Source organism: Ostrea edulis, chromosome 7, assembly GCF_947568905.1.
Source record: "Ostrea edulis chromosome 7, xbOstEdul1.1, whole genome shotgun sequence".
NCBI lineage: Eukaryota > Metazoa > Mollusca > Bivalvia > Ostreida > Ostreidae > Ostrea > Ostrea edulis.
The window spans coordinates 59,988,693-60,005,308 of NC_079170.1; the positions used below are offsets into that span (position 1 = coordinate 59,988,693).

Sequence of the window (16,616 nt, forward strand, 5' to 3'; positions counted from 1 at the left end):
TTTGATCTTAAGTGATCTTAAGTTGGTAGAAAATTGGATTGGAGAAGATGGAAAATAATAGCCAAAGAAGTAAATTGGGTGTATACATCATAATTTATTTTCGTTTTGTTGAAATACATGGAAGTTGCATTTTCTCCTTGATTCCCCCAATGCTGTGTCTTCAAATGGAAATGGGGGTATCGCTTCAGATTTTCTGGGGGGAAAAATAAACATGTATTGATACATGGCTCAAGTAGTGGATCATCCAATGATGTATGTTTCTGTGTATAAGTGTTACAGTCTGTAATGTTACTTCTGTAGATGAAATCAAATTACAGTCTGTAGACATAATTAAGTGACAGTATGTAGACATAATTAAGTGACATTATGTAGACATAATTATGTGACAGTATGTAGACATAATTATGTGACAGTATGTAGACATCATTAAGTGACATTATGTAGACATAATTAAGTGACATTATGTAGACATCATTAAGTGACATTATGTAGACATAATTAAGTGACATTATGTAGACATCATTAAGTGACAGTATGTAGACATGATTAAGTGACAGTATGTAGACATAATTAAGTGACAGTATGTAGACACCCTTAAGTGACAGTATGTAGACATAATTATGTGACAGTATATATACATCATTAAGTGACGGTATGTAGACACCCTTAAGTGACAGTATGTAGACACCCTTAAGTGACAGTCTGTAGACATAATTAAGTGACAGTATGTAGACATAATTATGTGACAGTATGTAGATATAATTAAGTGACATTATGTAGACATAATTATGTGACAGTATATAGACATAATTAAGTGACAGTATGTAGACATAATTAAGTGACAGTATATAGACATAATTAAATGACAGTATATAGACATAATTAAGTGACAGTATGTAGACATCATTAAGTGACATTATGTAGACATAATTATGTGACATTATGTAGACATAATTAAGTGACATTATATAGACATAATTAAGTGACAGTATGTAGACATAATTAAGTGACATTATGTAGACATAATTAAGTGACAGTATGTAGACATAATTAAGTGACAGTATGTAGACATCATTAAGTGACATTATATAGACATAATTATGTGACATTATGTAGACATAATTATGTGACAGTATATAGACATAATTAAGTGACAGTATGTAGACATCCTTAAGTGACATTATGTAGACATAATTAAGTGACAGTATGTAGACATCATTAAGTGACATTATATAGATATAATTATGTGATATTATGTAGACATCATTAAGTGACATGATGTAGACATAATTATGTGACATTATGTAGACATCATTAAGTGACAGTATATAGACATAATTATGTGACATTATGTAGACATAATTAAGTGACAGTATGTAGACATCATTATGTGACATTATGTAGACATAATTAAGTGACAGTATGTAGACATAATCATGTGACAGTATGTAGACATCATTAAGTGACATTATGTAGACATAATTAAGTGACAGTATGTAGACATAATTAAGTGACAGTATGTAGACATCCTTAAGTGACATTATGTAGACATAATTAACCCCCTTCCCCACAATCACGCACTTTAACGCATATACCTTTGCCCCACAATCACGCACTTTAACGCATATACCTTTGCCCCACAATCACGCACTTTAACGCACTTTCAATGCGCATTTGTTTTGACTGCGTTTTATCGTTGATACAGCGAAAAGTGTTGTTTGTTTTTTTTAATATCTTGGGTTGTAAGACAAAATAGTGATTAAATGAGCGATTTACCAGATTCATTTGATAGTTCCAACAGTAGTAAAGAGATAGATTAGGGGATACACTACTGCAACGCAGCTCCAAATTGTTTACTGCATAACGGGAAAAATCTAACGCGGTATTGCAGAAGAATTATTCATGTTTGGTTTTATTATTTTATTTGATTATTTCAATTTATTATATATCTATAGGTTTATGAATATTACTGATCATCAGGAAGATGGTTATTTTATTTTAAAGAAGCATCAGAAAGAGGGGGTGGGGGGGGGGTAAAAACCCATCACAAATTACATCATCGATTTCGTGGTATGCATAAGTTATGTATATCAAACAAAGTATAAAAAATGGGGGGAAATTTTTTGTAAAAGACATATGTATATGTATTCTCCTGCGAGGTTAACGCAACAACATTCTTATTTTAAATGAGAGAGGAAATGTGTGTACATTTTCAATTTGGTCATTTGTAGTGTTGATAAAGAGACCCTAGTCAAACCCGTGCCTTTCAAAACTCGAACGCACAGATTACGCAACCTTAAAAAATCATACTACATAAAAAAATTACCGAAACAAATGAAGTCAGTAATGGACACGGAATCTTAACATTTTATTAGATTTTAAATGAAATGATTGGCAAAATAAGTATATATGTAAGGGGTGAGATTTAAAGATCGGTGTCGGATAAAAATCTAAATTCAAATAGTGAGGGGGAGTGGGGTGGGGGGTGAAAACTTCCGCAAGTTTCTGTCATCCGACATCGATTAGATATTAGTGGAAAGAGAAAAACAAATACAAAAAACAAAAAAAACAAAAAGTGATAACCACATTAATTACCACATGATAATATTACATTTTAATTAACATTTTAAAATAATTTAAATGTACACTTTCTTTTGTGAATAAACAGTGGAAAAGGTATACTCGTTTGTCATTACCTGTTAATCGATTAGTTTCAACAGTCATCATATTTAGTTTTAGGGGGGGGGGGGGGGTGTCTTGGTAAAAACTACGTGAATTTAGTTTTTTGTCAGACATTGGACTTTTGATCTCGCCCCAAAATCTTTCTTTTTGTTTATCATTATTTTTCGCAATTCATTGATTTTTATTTCATTTCTAAAAGTTTTTACTTTGCAATAAATGAAAGATGAATCACAGAATAAGTAACAATTCTTAATATAAGGGGGTGGGTGGGGGGTGCGCCTTCAATTTGGCCAAGTTGCAGATAAACCATGCCGCTTCGAACTGACAATTCCTCGTAAAACCCGTGCATTTCAAAACTCCGATTGAACACGGTTTTGAACACGCGTGAAGACCGGAAGTATTACGTAATCATAAAACCACACGGGTTACGAAACACAAGCTCTCGACGTTTTAATTGTATGTATAAAATGAAAATTAAATGTAACGAGAAGAGTAAAGCCAAGGATGAATTTTTTTTAAAATTACATTTACCATTGTCAGAACATCTTCCAAAGAATAAAACGATTAATGCAACAGGAGTCTGCTATATATATATTCAAACGAAGGCTTGGATTTAATTCGAGTTTTTGTTAAGGTCTATGCATTTATTATTTTTTTTTTTTTTTTTTTTTTAAAGTTGAAGATTCAATAAAAAAGAAATATATTTTTAAGGAAAAGACACCAACCCATCAATTTTAATCCCAATAAAATGTATTTGCCATTCTGGCCACATGTAGTGTATCGATTGTTAATAACGCTCGTGTAAGTATTAACTTTACTACCTACATGTATTTAACATTGTTTAACATAACTCAACACCTAAGTACATAGCATACAGCCAGCCATGTACGCTGGAAGGGTGACCGCCCAGTATTCCGACGGTTCGGTAGTCCGACGGTACGGTAGTCCGACGGTCCGAAACTACGATAATTTGTGGCCACATATAAGAGATCGCTATGTAATAGGCAGCAGAAAACAGGATTAAGTGCCGTGTGCCAGAGCGATATTTTACGTCACAAGAACAAACCATCGCACAGTGGGAAAACTTTGAACGGGTTCGACCTACATCGGGTACCTGTAAAGTGCGAAACGAAATCTACGGAAACGTAACCCACCGAAACGAGACGAAACCCACCGAAACGAAACGAAACAGATTGTATAACCGAACTCTATTAATTGTAATAATTAAAAATGGTGTATAACCGAACTCTATTAATTATAATAATTAAAAATGGTATCTTAAGCCCCTGTTAAAGTTACCACATATACAAAAAATTCGCCTCCCCATTGTGGTAAGCTTTCGGCTTGACAGTTTTAAAAGTTGGAAGAGGGTGAGTAAGCACAAAGTTCATATCCGAAGTTGATTGAATACCCTGTGCAATTAGTTTCGGATCCATAAATTTCAGAACAGAGGGTTACAGTTCGGCATAAATACACGTTTCAGTATTTTTTGCTCTAAAGACAAATCTATGTATACATGTGGATATTGTGTATTTGTATGTAGTATATCAAACGGTGGATTTTGAGTATGTCTTCCCGTTCTCTTTGTAATTTCTGCTTCCCTTGTTCATAAGCCTTTTGAGTTTACAAAATGCTGACCTCCTGATATTATTGCATAAAAAATTCTGTTTTCCGTCCCGTTTTCAATTCCCCGTCCTAGCAACAAAACAAATGTATAGAGTTATATTTAGACTCACTACATATCAATAATAATTTTTAATAACACATGTATATATATTTTACCCAATTGCATTCATATAATATGGTATACTATCTAACTTTTTCCATTATTGAAAGTACTCGCATCTCAGCAGTTAGAGATAAAATAAAAGGTTAAGAGCTGTTCCTGCTTTCAAATTTCTCAGACACCAGTTTCTTAAAACAATGTATCTATACCCAAAGGCGGATCCAACGCCAGCGACCCCACCCCTTGTTTAGTGTGTTTCGCCAGACCGCTGAGATTGTAACTCTCCGTTCTGAAATTTATTGATCTGAAACTAATTACACATGTTATTTAATCAACTTCGGATATGTACATTTTGCTTACTCCCCCCCCCCCCCCCCTTTCCAGCTTTTAAAACTGTGTATCAGTCAAGCTGAAAGCCTATATATCAAACGGGAAGCGAATTTTATTTATATGTGGTAATTTTCACAGGGGCCTAATAAAAGATTTCGGTTATACAATCTGTTTCGTTTCATTTCGGTGGGTTTTCGTTTCGGTAGATTTCGTTTCGTTTCGCACTTTACAGGTACCCACCTACATCTACATGTATATATTTCGGCATCGTCGGAAGCCCACGGTTGATTACGCTTCGTTCCTTTCTCCATCACCTGTGGGTTCATTCATTCCTACTCGCTGTATGTATGTATGCTGAATTTAAGGAACATTTTCATCGTGTCTTTATAGAGAGCTATGTAGATACATGTAGGTATACATATATACAGATATCTATAGCCTTGTAGGGAGGGCTGACAGCGGATACTCGTCAGGGACGTAGCAACAGAGGAGGGGGGGGGGGCTGATCCCTTCCCCACTTTTTAAAAAATTTCCCTTTCTTCTTTTTTACATGTTAAAACTCTTTTTGGTTCGGCTGCCCCCCCCCCCCCTCCCACTAATCCTTTCTGGCTGGCCCCCCAGCTTCCCCCTTTCAAAAACGATGCCACACGCCTGCTCGTGTCCCCTTAACACTTTCAAAAGTAGGGAGTGGGGACAAGAGTATGTATGTGCCCCCTCCTTACACTTCTGGGACCCCAAACGAGATCCTCATCTTTATATTAAATGTTGTTTGATAACATCCTCCCCTTAATTCTAGTGCAAGAAATTTCTGTTCAAAAATTGTTATTTGCTATAAAGAAAGGTATACCATAAAATTGGTATAAAATTCGGATATACAGATTTCCGTTGAAAACCTTAGATAGGCTCTGATTGGCGCATAATTGCATTATTGTCGTCCCATACAAAAATTGATTTCCTTATTGATTGTGTTATGCCCCGTTATACAGAAAATTTTCATTTAATAAACTTTTGCCCCTGGTTGGGAGGGGGGATTTGAGGCCTACTTCAAACTTTTAAGACTGAGCAGGGTGTAGGGATTCCTACCATTTTTAGCTTGTTATTTCAGGGGTTAGGGGTGATTATGTAGGTTACCGTCGCCATCTTCATGACGTTTATGTGGAAAATTTTGGAATTGAATCCCATTTTAGCATGTGTCCCAATCTAAGTTTTGTGCTCTCCTACCAACACTTTACGATATTTGACTACGGGATTGGCGTTGCCTTATAGCTAATAACAAATTCGTCCGAACAAATTGCTAATTCGTCCGAACAAATAGCTAATTCGTCCGAACGAATTACCAATTTGTCCGAACAAATAGCTAATTCGTCCGAACAAATGGCTAATTTGTCCGAACGAATGTCTATTTCGTCCGAACAAATCCATAATTTGTCCGAACGAATTACTAATTTGTCCGAACGACTTACTGTAAGTTCACACTTGAATGATTTTGGTCAGAAATTGATTGTCTGGTTTATAATCAGGCCGTGTCGATTTTGGCGGTTTCTGGTAATTTCCTTAAAATAATGCCTGACATGAATACATTTTAACTCTATTAATTAACATTTTTGGTGATGGTCAACATGTCGGACTATCGGCCCGTCGGAATATTGAACCGTAGGACTATCGGACCGTCGGACTACCGGCCCGTCGGACTATCGGACCGTCGGACTACCGGCCCGTCGGACTATCGGACCGTCGGAATACTGGGCTTGAACCCGCTGAAAGACGTGCACATGTGAGTGAAAATACACAATACCGTTCCTATAAATATATTAGTACAATTTCATTAATAAGTACGGTCCTTTAATTGTGAACACCAGAATCGGCTAGGAAAAACCTAGAAATAAAACGATAATAATCGTGGAAAATTTTTAGGAAGCCTGTATCCGATGTCATTGCTCCATGATGCAGGGAGAGCGTGACGGACCTCACACTTTACAAATATATAAAATGCTAGATAAAAACTAAAAATAGCAAAAGTTGTCCTATCTGCATGAACGCCGGCTAGAAAGTGACCAGCCTAACAAAACCCGCTTAATCCCCGTGACAGTATACTACCCCCTATCGGTCAATATTATAATGGACCAAGACAACTATATCAAAACACGCTACTATAACGTGAATACATCATTTTCCCGCGTTTACTAGCGAACCGCGGGATGATATAATTATCAAGACTCAAGCGCACTGGTAGACGGAAAATATTGCGCAATCATACATAGATACACTGTAACAAGACAAATACATATATGTAAATATTCTACCATTTAATTAAGATACAATTACCAGTAAAATGCGGATTTTTCAGCGCATAAAATGATTTGTGAAATGAATGGTGTCAAAATAAACACGAGAGTCAAATATCTAAAGACTGGGTTTTAGTTTAGATTTATGTAATCATTACTTTTAACCAATTCTAAGAGTGGGTACACTAGCTAGCTGATATGTATGTTAAATGTAGAGAGACAATATTCTTGCTTATAATATTCAGTGTTTCAATGGATCAGTTGTTAAGAACAATGTGCACATGTAAGTATTTATCAAATAATCATTAGACCAGAAATTTTATATTTTCTTTTATCACATTATGACTGTTTGACATGGGCCATTTCATCCAATTTCTAGAATAGAAGGAAAATAAGTGTAGTTTTAAATTCATTTTAATAGAATTACAAATGCTGTGATAAGTTACGATATGTTCTTATTTCTGTTCAGATCAATAATTTTTTCGAGACATTAACATGTTTGACATACACACACTATCTAATTAATCGCAGTCGGGTGGAGATTGAGGCAGTTTTAGTTGATGAACACTCCTCTCCTTTTCCACGAATTTGGACTTGAAGTTTGGACAACCTCCCCTATTTTTATTTCCTTGCCAATGATTTTAGACAAGACATCTTCGCCCCCCCCCCTCTCCATTTTTATGTTGTTGAAAAGACGATGCTACGTGCCTGAAGAGGAGTTATTTAGACGGCATGACACTTAGGCCTTGCACTGACATAGCTCCTTATCGGAACATGCAGGACACCGCCAAAACAATTGAAAGGTGTCTATAGTGCATTTTTGTAATTTCTGTTCTAAAGCACACCCCTCCCCCAGAAAACGTAGGGCGTGGCATATGGATGCGGACTGCGTAATGTACAGCAGTGCTTTGCTTTTTTTCACATCTTGTTTTGAACATTGAAGAGAATTTTTCAACTATAAAGGAGAATTCTTATTTACAAAACATGATGTAGTATATTCGTTTATTTTTATTAAGTAAACTTTGAATCATTCGTCAGTATAAATGAATATGTTAAACCTTGTCTAAAACTGAATTTATTACGGTTTTTTTCTTTGAAATCAAATAATATACAGAACATATCGAAGGAAAAAAACCCATTGGAAATGTAGATATATTGATATGATTTTAAAAAATACTAGTAGATAAGCAAGTATTCATTCGTGGTATTTCTTTGTTAAACAAACATACATGTTCAAGAATTAATAAAATAATAAGAAAGAAAAAAGCGAATTTTGGATAATATATCTTTTCAAAAGAAAATATTTTATCCGATAATTATCGTAATTTTTCACTTGCTTTCACTTCCGATTTGACAGTCTTAAAGTATCAGCTTTTATCAGAACCATCCGCGATAAACTAACAGAATATATAATAATGGAAAACGCTATGAAGAAATGTGTTAAAAAATCTGAATTTTCACAAATCAACTCCAAAGCGCTGTGGGGAAAAGGATAACGTCATCATTCAGCGGCGAAAGCAAATGCTACTGTTACGTCATAGGCGGCGTGATAGGCAAAGAGTTAAGTGACAGTATGTAGACATAATTAAGTGACATTATGTAGACATTATTATGTGACAGTATATAGACATCATTAAGTGACATTATGTAGACATAATTAAGTGACAGTCTGTAGACATAATTAAGTGACATTATGTAGACATCATTAAGTGACAGTATGTAGACATCATTAAGTGACATTATATAGACATAATTATGTGATATTATGTAGACATCATTAAGTGACATGATGTAGACATAATTATGTGACATTATATAGACATAATTATGTGACATTATGTAGACATAATTAAGTGACAGTATGTAGACATAATCATGTGACAGTATGTAGACATCATTAAGTGACATTATGTAGACATAATTAAGTGACAGTATGTAGACATAATTAAGTGACAGTATGTAATGTAGACATCCTTAAGTGACATTATGTATACATCATTAAGTGACATTATGTAGACATAATTAAGTGACATTATGTAGACATAATTAAGTGACAGTATGTAGACATCATTAAGTGACATTATGAAGACATAATTAAGTGACATTATGTAGACATCATTAAGTGACAGTATGTAGACATCATTAAGTGACAGTATGTAGACATAATTAAGTGACAGTATGTAGACATCCTTAAGTGACATTATGTAGACATCATTAAGTGACATTATGTAGACATAATCATGTGACAGTATGTAGACATAATTAAGTGACAGTATGTAGACATCCTTAAGTGACATTATGTAGACATAATTAAGTGACAGTATGTAGACATAATTAAGTGACAGTATGTAGACATCCTTAAGTGACATTATGTAGACATCATTAAGTGACAGTATGTAGACATAATTAAGTGACAGTATATAGACATAATTAAATGACAGTATATAGACATAATTAAGTGACATTATGTAGACATCATTAAGTGACATTATGTAGACATAATTAAGTGACAGTATGTAGACATAATTAAATGACAGTATATAGACATAATTAAGTGACATTATGTATACATCATTAAGTGACATTATGTAGACACAATTAAGTGACATTATGTAGACATAATTAAGTGACAGTATGTAGACATCCTTAAGTGACATTATGTATACATCATTAAGTGACATTATGTAGACATCCTTAAGTGACATTATGTAGACATAATTAAGTGACATTATGTAGACATAATTATGTGACAGTATATATACATCATTAAGTGACAGTCTGTAGACATAATTAAGTGACAGTCTGTAGACATAATTAAGTGACATTATGTAGACATAATTAAGTGACAGTATGTAGACATAATTATGTGATAGTATGTAGACACCCTTAAGTGACAGTATGTAGACATAATTAAGTGACATTATGTAGACATAATTATGTGACATTATGTAGACATCATTAAGTGACATTATATAGACATAATTATGTGACAGTATGTAGATGTAATCAGATCAGTACTGACCGTTTTCTTTTTTTGATTCCATAGAAAAATATAGTGCAAATGGTGAAAGTTCCCAGCGCAAGGGCGGAAAACAAACAGGAGAGTAGTACTGAAATATTAAAAATAGAAACATATTTAATATAAAAAAAATATCTTATGTTTAAGTACTGAAATATTAAGAACAGAAACGCATTTGATATGAAAAATCTCTTATGTTTAGGCCAATTAAAATTGATTGATAGATTATCATCCCCGCCCGCCCCTCAAAAAAGGGCCCACCCCGATATTTTTTTATTTTCGGGAAAATAACGATTAAAAAAAAAACTTGCTTCCCAGTGACATGAGTGAATGATTAAAGTCACAGATTGTTGGTTAAAGTTCTATCTTCTACCAAGGATTCTTTGAATGTTAACTTGATTAACACTTTGTGTGATGCCTTTTGTCATTAATTTTTTTCTGGGGGAAATAAAAATTAAATCATCCCACTCGCCCCATATTTTTTGTGACCCCGGATGATAATATATTAAGTTGAATTGGCCTTAAGTACTGAAATATTAAGAACAGAAACACATTTGATATGAAAATTCTCAAATGTTTAAGGATGAAACACCCGAGATAGCTGTTGTGATAGAAAGTGGAGAAACTGTACAAGGTTTGAATCTGATAGAAAATCACAGGTTTGGGGAAAATAAAGCCCCTGTTTTAATCCACTGAGGTATAATTGAATCGGTTAGACAATAAGATTTAAGAATATATTACTGATATTTATTGTTCAATTTGTGATTCAAAAGGTATGAATTTTGACTGATTGTTTTACGTCCCGTCGATAATTTTTCACTCATATTGAGACGTCTCCAGATGTAGGTGAGGTATCACAAATTTAGTCCTATGTTTAACACTCAGGGTTGTAGCAGTTTGGGTTCTTCATCGTGCCAGCGCCTGCCGCGACAAAAGACTTGTTTTCAAGGTCATATCTGAAAGACCCGTAACTCTCACTTCTCAATGCCGAGCGTTTGGCGAAGGAGCAATCACTACCAATTTTAACGTCATAGGTTTGACCAATCTTGATTAAAATCAGCTCCTCGATCCGCTCCTCTTTATTTTTATTGTCGCTACTGGTGTACTGATTTAATCAGATTGAGGTTTCATCGCCATTACACAAGCGAAATTCGAAATCATGACCTCCCGGTTACGAAGCGAACGCTATACCACTGAGCTTTCTCGACCATGCAGTGAAATGCATTGTGTTATTCATACAAGGAAAATTATAACTATAATGACGTTTTACTTACATATTACAAAATACTTGAAATCTAAAGAGTGAATCTGTGAGTAGGGAATGTTTGCACCATTACAGAATTTTGAACCCACAGAAATCCATTGTATAGTACTGGTACTTCGTGACCAAAAGCGATGTACAGACGCTTACCGTAGTAACAACCTGTGTCAAAGTTAAATATTGAACACTGGACCACACTGCAGTCTGAGGATAAACAGTCCGTGCTTGAAGTAGCTACCAATAGAAAAAGCTCTTAAATGATGTGTAGAATAATAGAGGAACAGAGAAAGTCTCTCAGTACGCGGTTTTTCATGTCCTTGGCAGTTAACATCTGATATTTAAAACAAGCGATATAGACCTACATGTAAAACATGTTGCTCCAGTGAAGCCATGGTGACAGGAACATGTAAATCCATTGACGTCATCTGTACAGTTTCCATTGATGCAAGGAGAACTTGCACATTCATTTGTATCTATAGAACATTTATAAAGATATTTTATTATAACAAGTATAGAGAGAATATTTGTACAGTTGGGTACTGTATGAAAGGTGAAGATAACGAACAGTGATCAATCTCATAACTCCTATAAAGGTGAAGATAACGAACAGAGATCAATCTCATATCTCCTATAAAGGTGAAGATAACGAACAGAGATCAATCTCATAACTCCTATAAAGGTGAAGATAACGAACAGAGATCAATCTCATATCTCCTATAAGCAATACAAAATAGATAGTATGTATCTGTATAATTAACAAGTATAAAGAGAATAGTTGCACAGTTAGGGACGTGCAAGACATGTTGGTTATAGGAATGGAGGTGTTTTATAAGGTAAATACCTAATTCACAATGAGTTCCTGAGTAGCCAGCTTCACAATCACATTGATACCCATTCACGTGATCAGTGCAGTTACCATGGATACAAGGGTCGCTAGCACATTCGTCAATGTCTAAATTATGAAAACAAGAAACGTTATGATTGAGGAATGAAAATGGAGGGGTGATACAAAGAAATTGATATTATATTAGAGTCGTACCAGAGGTGCAATCTGTTCCTGTGAAGCCAGCTATGCAGATGCATGTGAAACCACCCAAATGTGGTGAACAGATTTTGGTGTGTGGGCATGGGTTCATGCGACAAAAATCGATCTCTGAGAAAATAAATCAATTACACCAAATCAAAATCTCTGTCCTGATGGTTCATTTTTATCCGCGATGTAAACATTATTTAAAAGACTGATATGACAAACTCACGCAACGAACAGTCTGATTGTGGATCATAACCGGTGATGCATGTGCATGAATAATTTGTTCCATTTTCAATGCACGTTCCCCCATTTTGGCACGGTGTTGCAAAGCAGGGTCTATCTGTGAATGAAAGTTAGGTTTTTATATCGTAATTACATGTACATGTATATACTTAGAATCCGATTAAGTAGATTTTTTCCAATCGTTTTTATTTGTGGGGAGTGATACTTACCTTGATAAGCCTCTGCACAGTCTTCATCAACTAACCCATCACCATCGTCATCTGACAATACACAAAGGTAGACGCAACAAGTGTAACTTTGTCAAAAACTGAATCAATAATTAAAATTTATTGTCTTAGTTTAATGAAAATTTTACCCAGTCCATTTTCTATTTCCTCGTCAATCTTTCTGTCACAGTCGTTGTCCTCTCCATCTCCCGTAGACGAAGGTGTAATCAGACAAGGCTTTAATGGTGGAGTTCAAAAGCAGATTACTTCAATTTTCTACTTGCTTAAACACTGTATATGTTGGTGAAACCAAACTTTTGGTACATATGCTTGAAAGTCACATTCAACCTTGAGTGTATTAAAAAAGATCATATCACAAAGAACACACTACCTTATTAATGGGCGCCAGTCTCATTCCTGTCGGAAATCCGTAAGTCTCAAACCATCCTTTTCCATACAATACTCCTCCAAACACACATATTGGCGAAATATGGCGGATGTCGTAGGTACCTTCAGACAGAGAGATGTAGCCTCCCACATACTTTCCGCCTGGGAATTCTTGAATTTCTGTTGTATTCAGGGGCAGACCATTGATTCTCAGTCCGTCCAAATCTACCGTTTTTACGACAAACATAAAGTAACTTACGTAGGAACCAGTTGCACTTTTGGGCGTCGTGAAGACATAGTTTGCTGCGTACAATTCCATGGGTGGGATGATGATCATCGAAGGGTCTGCCATGTTACGATTAATTTGACTTAGAGAATACTGGACAACGTATATCGGCTTATCAGCGGTAATAAAAACATACAGAGAAGAACTAAAATGTCTCTGAACCCATTCACCTGGTTCCAAAAGAACAAATGTTTCTGCGTATACTGTTGAACTGTTAAGTCCGTGAATTTGAACCTTTGTATCGTGCTCTGATGCAACAAATCTAAAGTAATCTCCCACAATACGACCAGGTATTGGAACAGTTGCATAGGTTTTCCCCCATCTATCAACGGAGATGTGTTGTTCCGCAAGGTGGTCTGCTGTGCCATTGCCTATTGCTGTTAATACATTACCACTGAAGACAGACACTGGTTTATTTGATGCAATGTATGTCCCTGTGATATCCCCTGTGCTTTGCAACTGAAGTGTATCATATGCATTAATACTAATATTTATCCATTGAGTTTTACTGAAATTCCCACCTTGGAAGATTACTAATGAATCTAAAGTTTTGCTTAATTTAATACTTAACGAAGTTGCATCTGAAATACCAACAATTAGAATCTCTGATTTGAAAAATGATGGTAGAAATGCTGTTGTGTAGTATTCCATACCAATGGCATCACAAGGAATTGCCAGGAATGCGTCATTTGAAAACGGTTCTTTGTTGAATCCATAAACAACAATCTCGTCAGATGCTTCTACTAAAAGTCCTTTCGAACTGAGGGAAGTTCCAGTCATTCTCAATGAACTAGAAATATTGACCTGTTTGACAGTACCAGATATGACATCCAGCGACATTTCGATTTTAGGACTGGACCACCGCGGACTTGTTACGTTGACGAATACGGAATGGGATTTAGAGGTAGTGATAAAGAGCTCACTAAATAATGTTGCCTGGAAATTCTCCATGAAACCAATCACAAACTTTGTCCCTCTGTTGTCCATATTACCTGAAATCAAAAGATTAAAATTAAAAGACATCGCTTTTGATTCAGTTGCAGGATATATCGATTTTCACCCACCAATTGTGTTTATGATTTTATTGATATTGAGTATTGGTTCGTGTGGGTTGTTAAAAAGAACATTCTTGTGAAAGTTGGTTTTCTATATACATGTAGTTTCTAATGCTACAAAGCACATATCTTTGAGTAATTAATGTGCATACATGTAATATGGGTACTGTCTTGACTCGCATTTATATAAAGCATTTTGATTGATACCGCACCGAAGAACAAAACCGAGGTATAGACCACACCGAAGAACAAAACCGAGGTATAGACCACACAGAAGCACGACACCAAAGTGTAGATCCGCACAGAAAAACGAAACCGAGGTATAGACCGCACAGAAGTACGAAACCGAGGTAAAGACCGCACAGAAGTACGAAACCGAGGTAAAGACCGCACAGAAGTACGAAACAAAGGTATAGACCGCACAGAAGTACGAAACCGAGGTATAGACCGCACAGAAGTACGAAACAAAGGTATAGACCGCACAGAAGTACGAAACCTAGGTATATACCGCACAGAAGTACGAAACCGAGGTAAAGACCGTACAGAAGTACGAAACCGAGGTAAAGACCGCACAGAAAAGTAAACCTCACAGAAGCAGAATTTATTCAAAAACTTCTACATGAGAAGAAAAAATATTTTGGTGTGTCCTTCAACTAGACATTTAGGTACATCAATGACGTTTGATCTACTAACAAATATCATTTCCATTCATTTTTCGATTCGATATATCCCTGTTGATTCGAAATAAAAGACACCACAGAGTCCTCCATATCTTTTTCGTACTTAGATATTTTAATGAAAATAAATATTAACGGCGAACGAACAACTCAACTTTATGATAAACGGGATGATTTCAGATTCCCCACCATCAACTTCCCATACTTATGTAACGATATTACACTACATATATCGCCTGCATATGGTGTTTATATCTTACAACTGATTCGATACGCAAGAGCTTGTTCTGAGTATGATCAGTTTATGAATCGAGACAGGCTACTGACAAATAAGTTTATGTTACAGGGGTTTCAACAGTCTCGTTTAAAGTCAGCGTTTCGCAAATTTAAATGGTCGTTATAGTGATCTAGCTTGTCAATTAAAACAACCTATTATTTGGTCAAACTCTGACGTGCTTCATACCGATTGTTACGCCGTTCTTGGCACACTGATCTCCACTACGGATTACTCAGTTTACCTGGCTCACGGCGGGTGTGACCGGTCGACAGGGAATGCTTACTCCTAGACACCTGGTCCCATCTATGGTATATCCAGGGGTCCGTGTTTGTCCAACTCTCTATTTCGTATTCCTTATAGGAGTTATGAGATTAATCACTGTTTGTTATCTTCATCTTTCTTTCACAGAAGGAAATCAAAGTATAGACCGAACGGATGAAGAGAAACAAGGTATAGATCGAACAGATGTACGAAACCAAGGTATACCGAACATATGTACGGAACCAAGGTATAGACCGAACAGATGTACGAAACCAAGGTATAGACCGAACAGATGTACGAAACCAAGGTATAGACCGAACAGATGTACGAAACCAAGGTATACCGAACAGATGTACGAAACCAAGGTATAGACCGAACAAATGTACGGAACCAAGGTATAGACCGAACAGATGTACGAAACCAAGGTATAGACCGAACAGATGTACGAAACCAAGGTATAGACCGAACAGATGTACGAAACCAAGGTATACCGAACAGATGTACGGAACCAATTGAGGTGTAGCCTGCTCAGGTGGATTTCACAGGAGAACGAAACCAAGGTAAATCCCACTGAAGAGAGGAAAATCAGGATAACAAACGTTTGTTGTCATTGAGATCATTCATAGAGACTTGATATGTATAATAATGAAATCCTGTCAACAGCGAAACAAAATTACAAGTTAAATAAGATACTCTACTAAGTTTCTAAAATACTGTATCACCAAAGAAATACTAGAATGCAAGATAAGATATGGGTAGAATAATATTGTTTGGACAGTTTCCCCTTTTCTACTCATTTATAGATCGAAGAACGAACTGCAATATTATCCAACAGAATGCGATCAACATAAGTCCGATGATTAACTAAAAATGCCGAAGATGATATATTTC

The 16,616-nt window shown here is 35.6% G+C and overlaps 1 protein-coding gene across 1 annotated transcript; it reads right to left on the reverse strand.

Annotated features, from left to right (window-relative positions):
• Positions 1-87: 87 nt before the first annotated feature.
• Positions 88-14,442, reverse strand: LOC125654016 (uncharacterized). Its single transcript, XM_048883758.2, has 10 exons — positions 13,174-14,442; positions 12,932-13,019; positions 12,786-12,836; positions 12,560-12,673; positions 12,343-12,456; positions 12,145-12,255; positions 11,666-11,776; positions 11,454-11,537; positions 10,046-10,133; positions 88-193 (listed from the first exon to the last, which is right to left on the reverse strand). The coding sequence occupies exons 1-10, from the start codon at positions 14,440-14,442 to the stop codon at positions 88-90; spliced, it is 2,136 nt and encodes a 711-aa protein (XP_048739715.2).
• Positions 14,443-16,616: the final 2,174 nt, after the last annotated feature.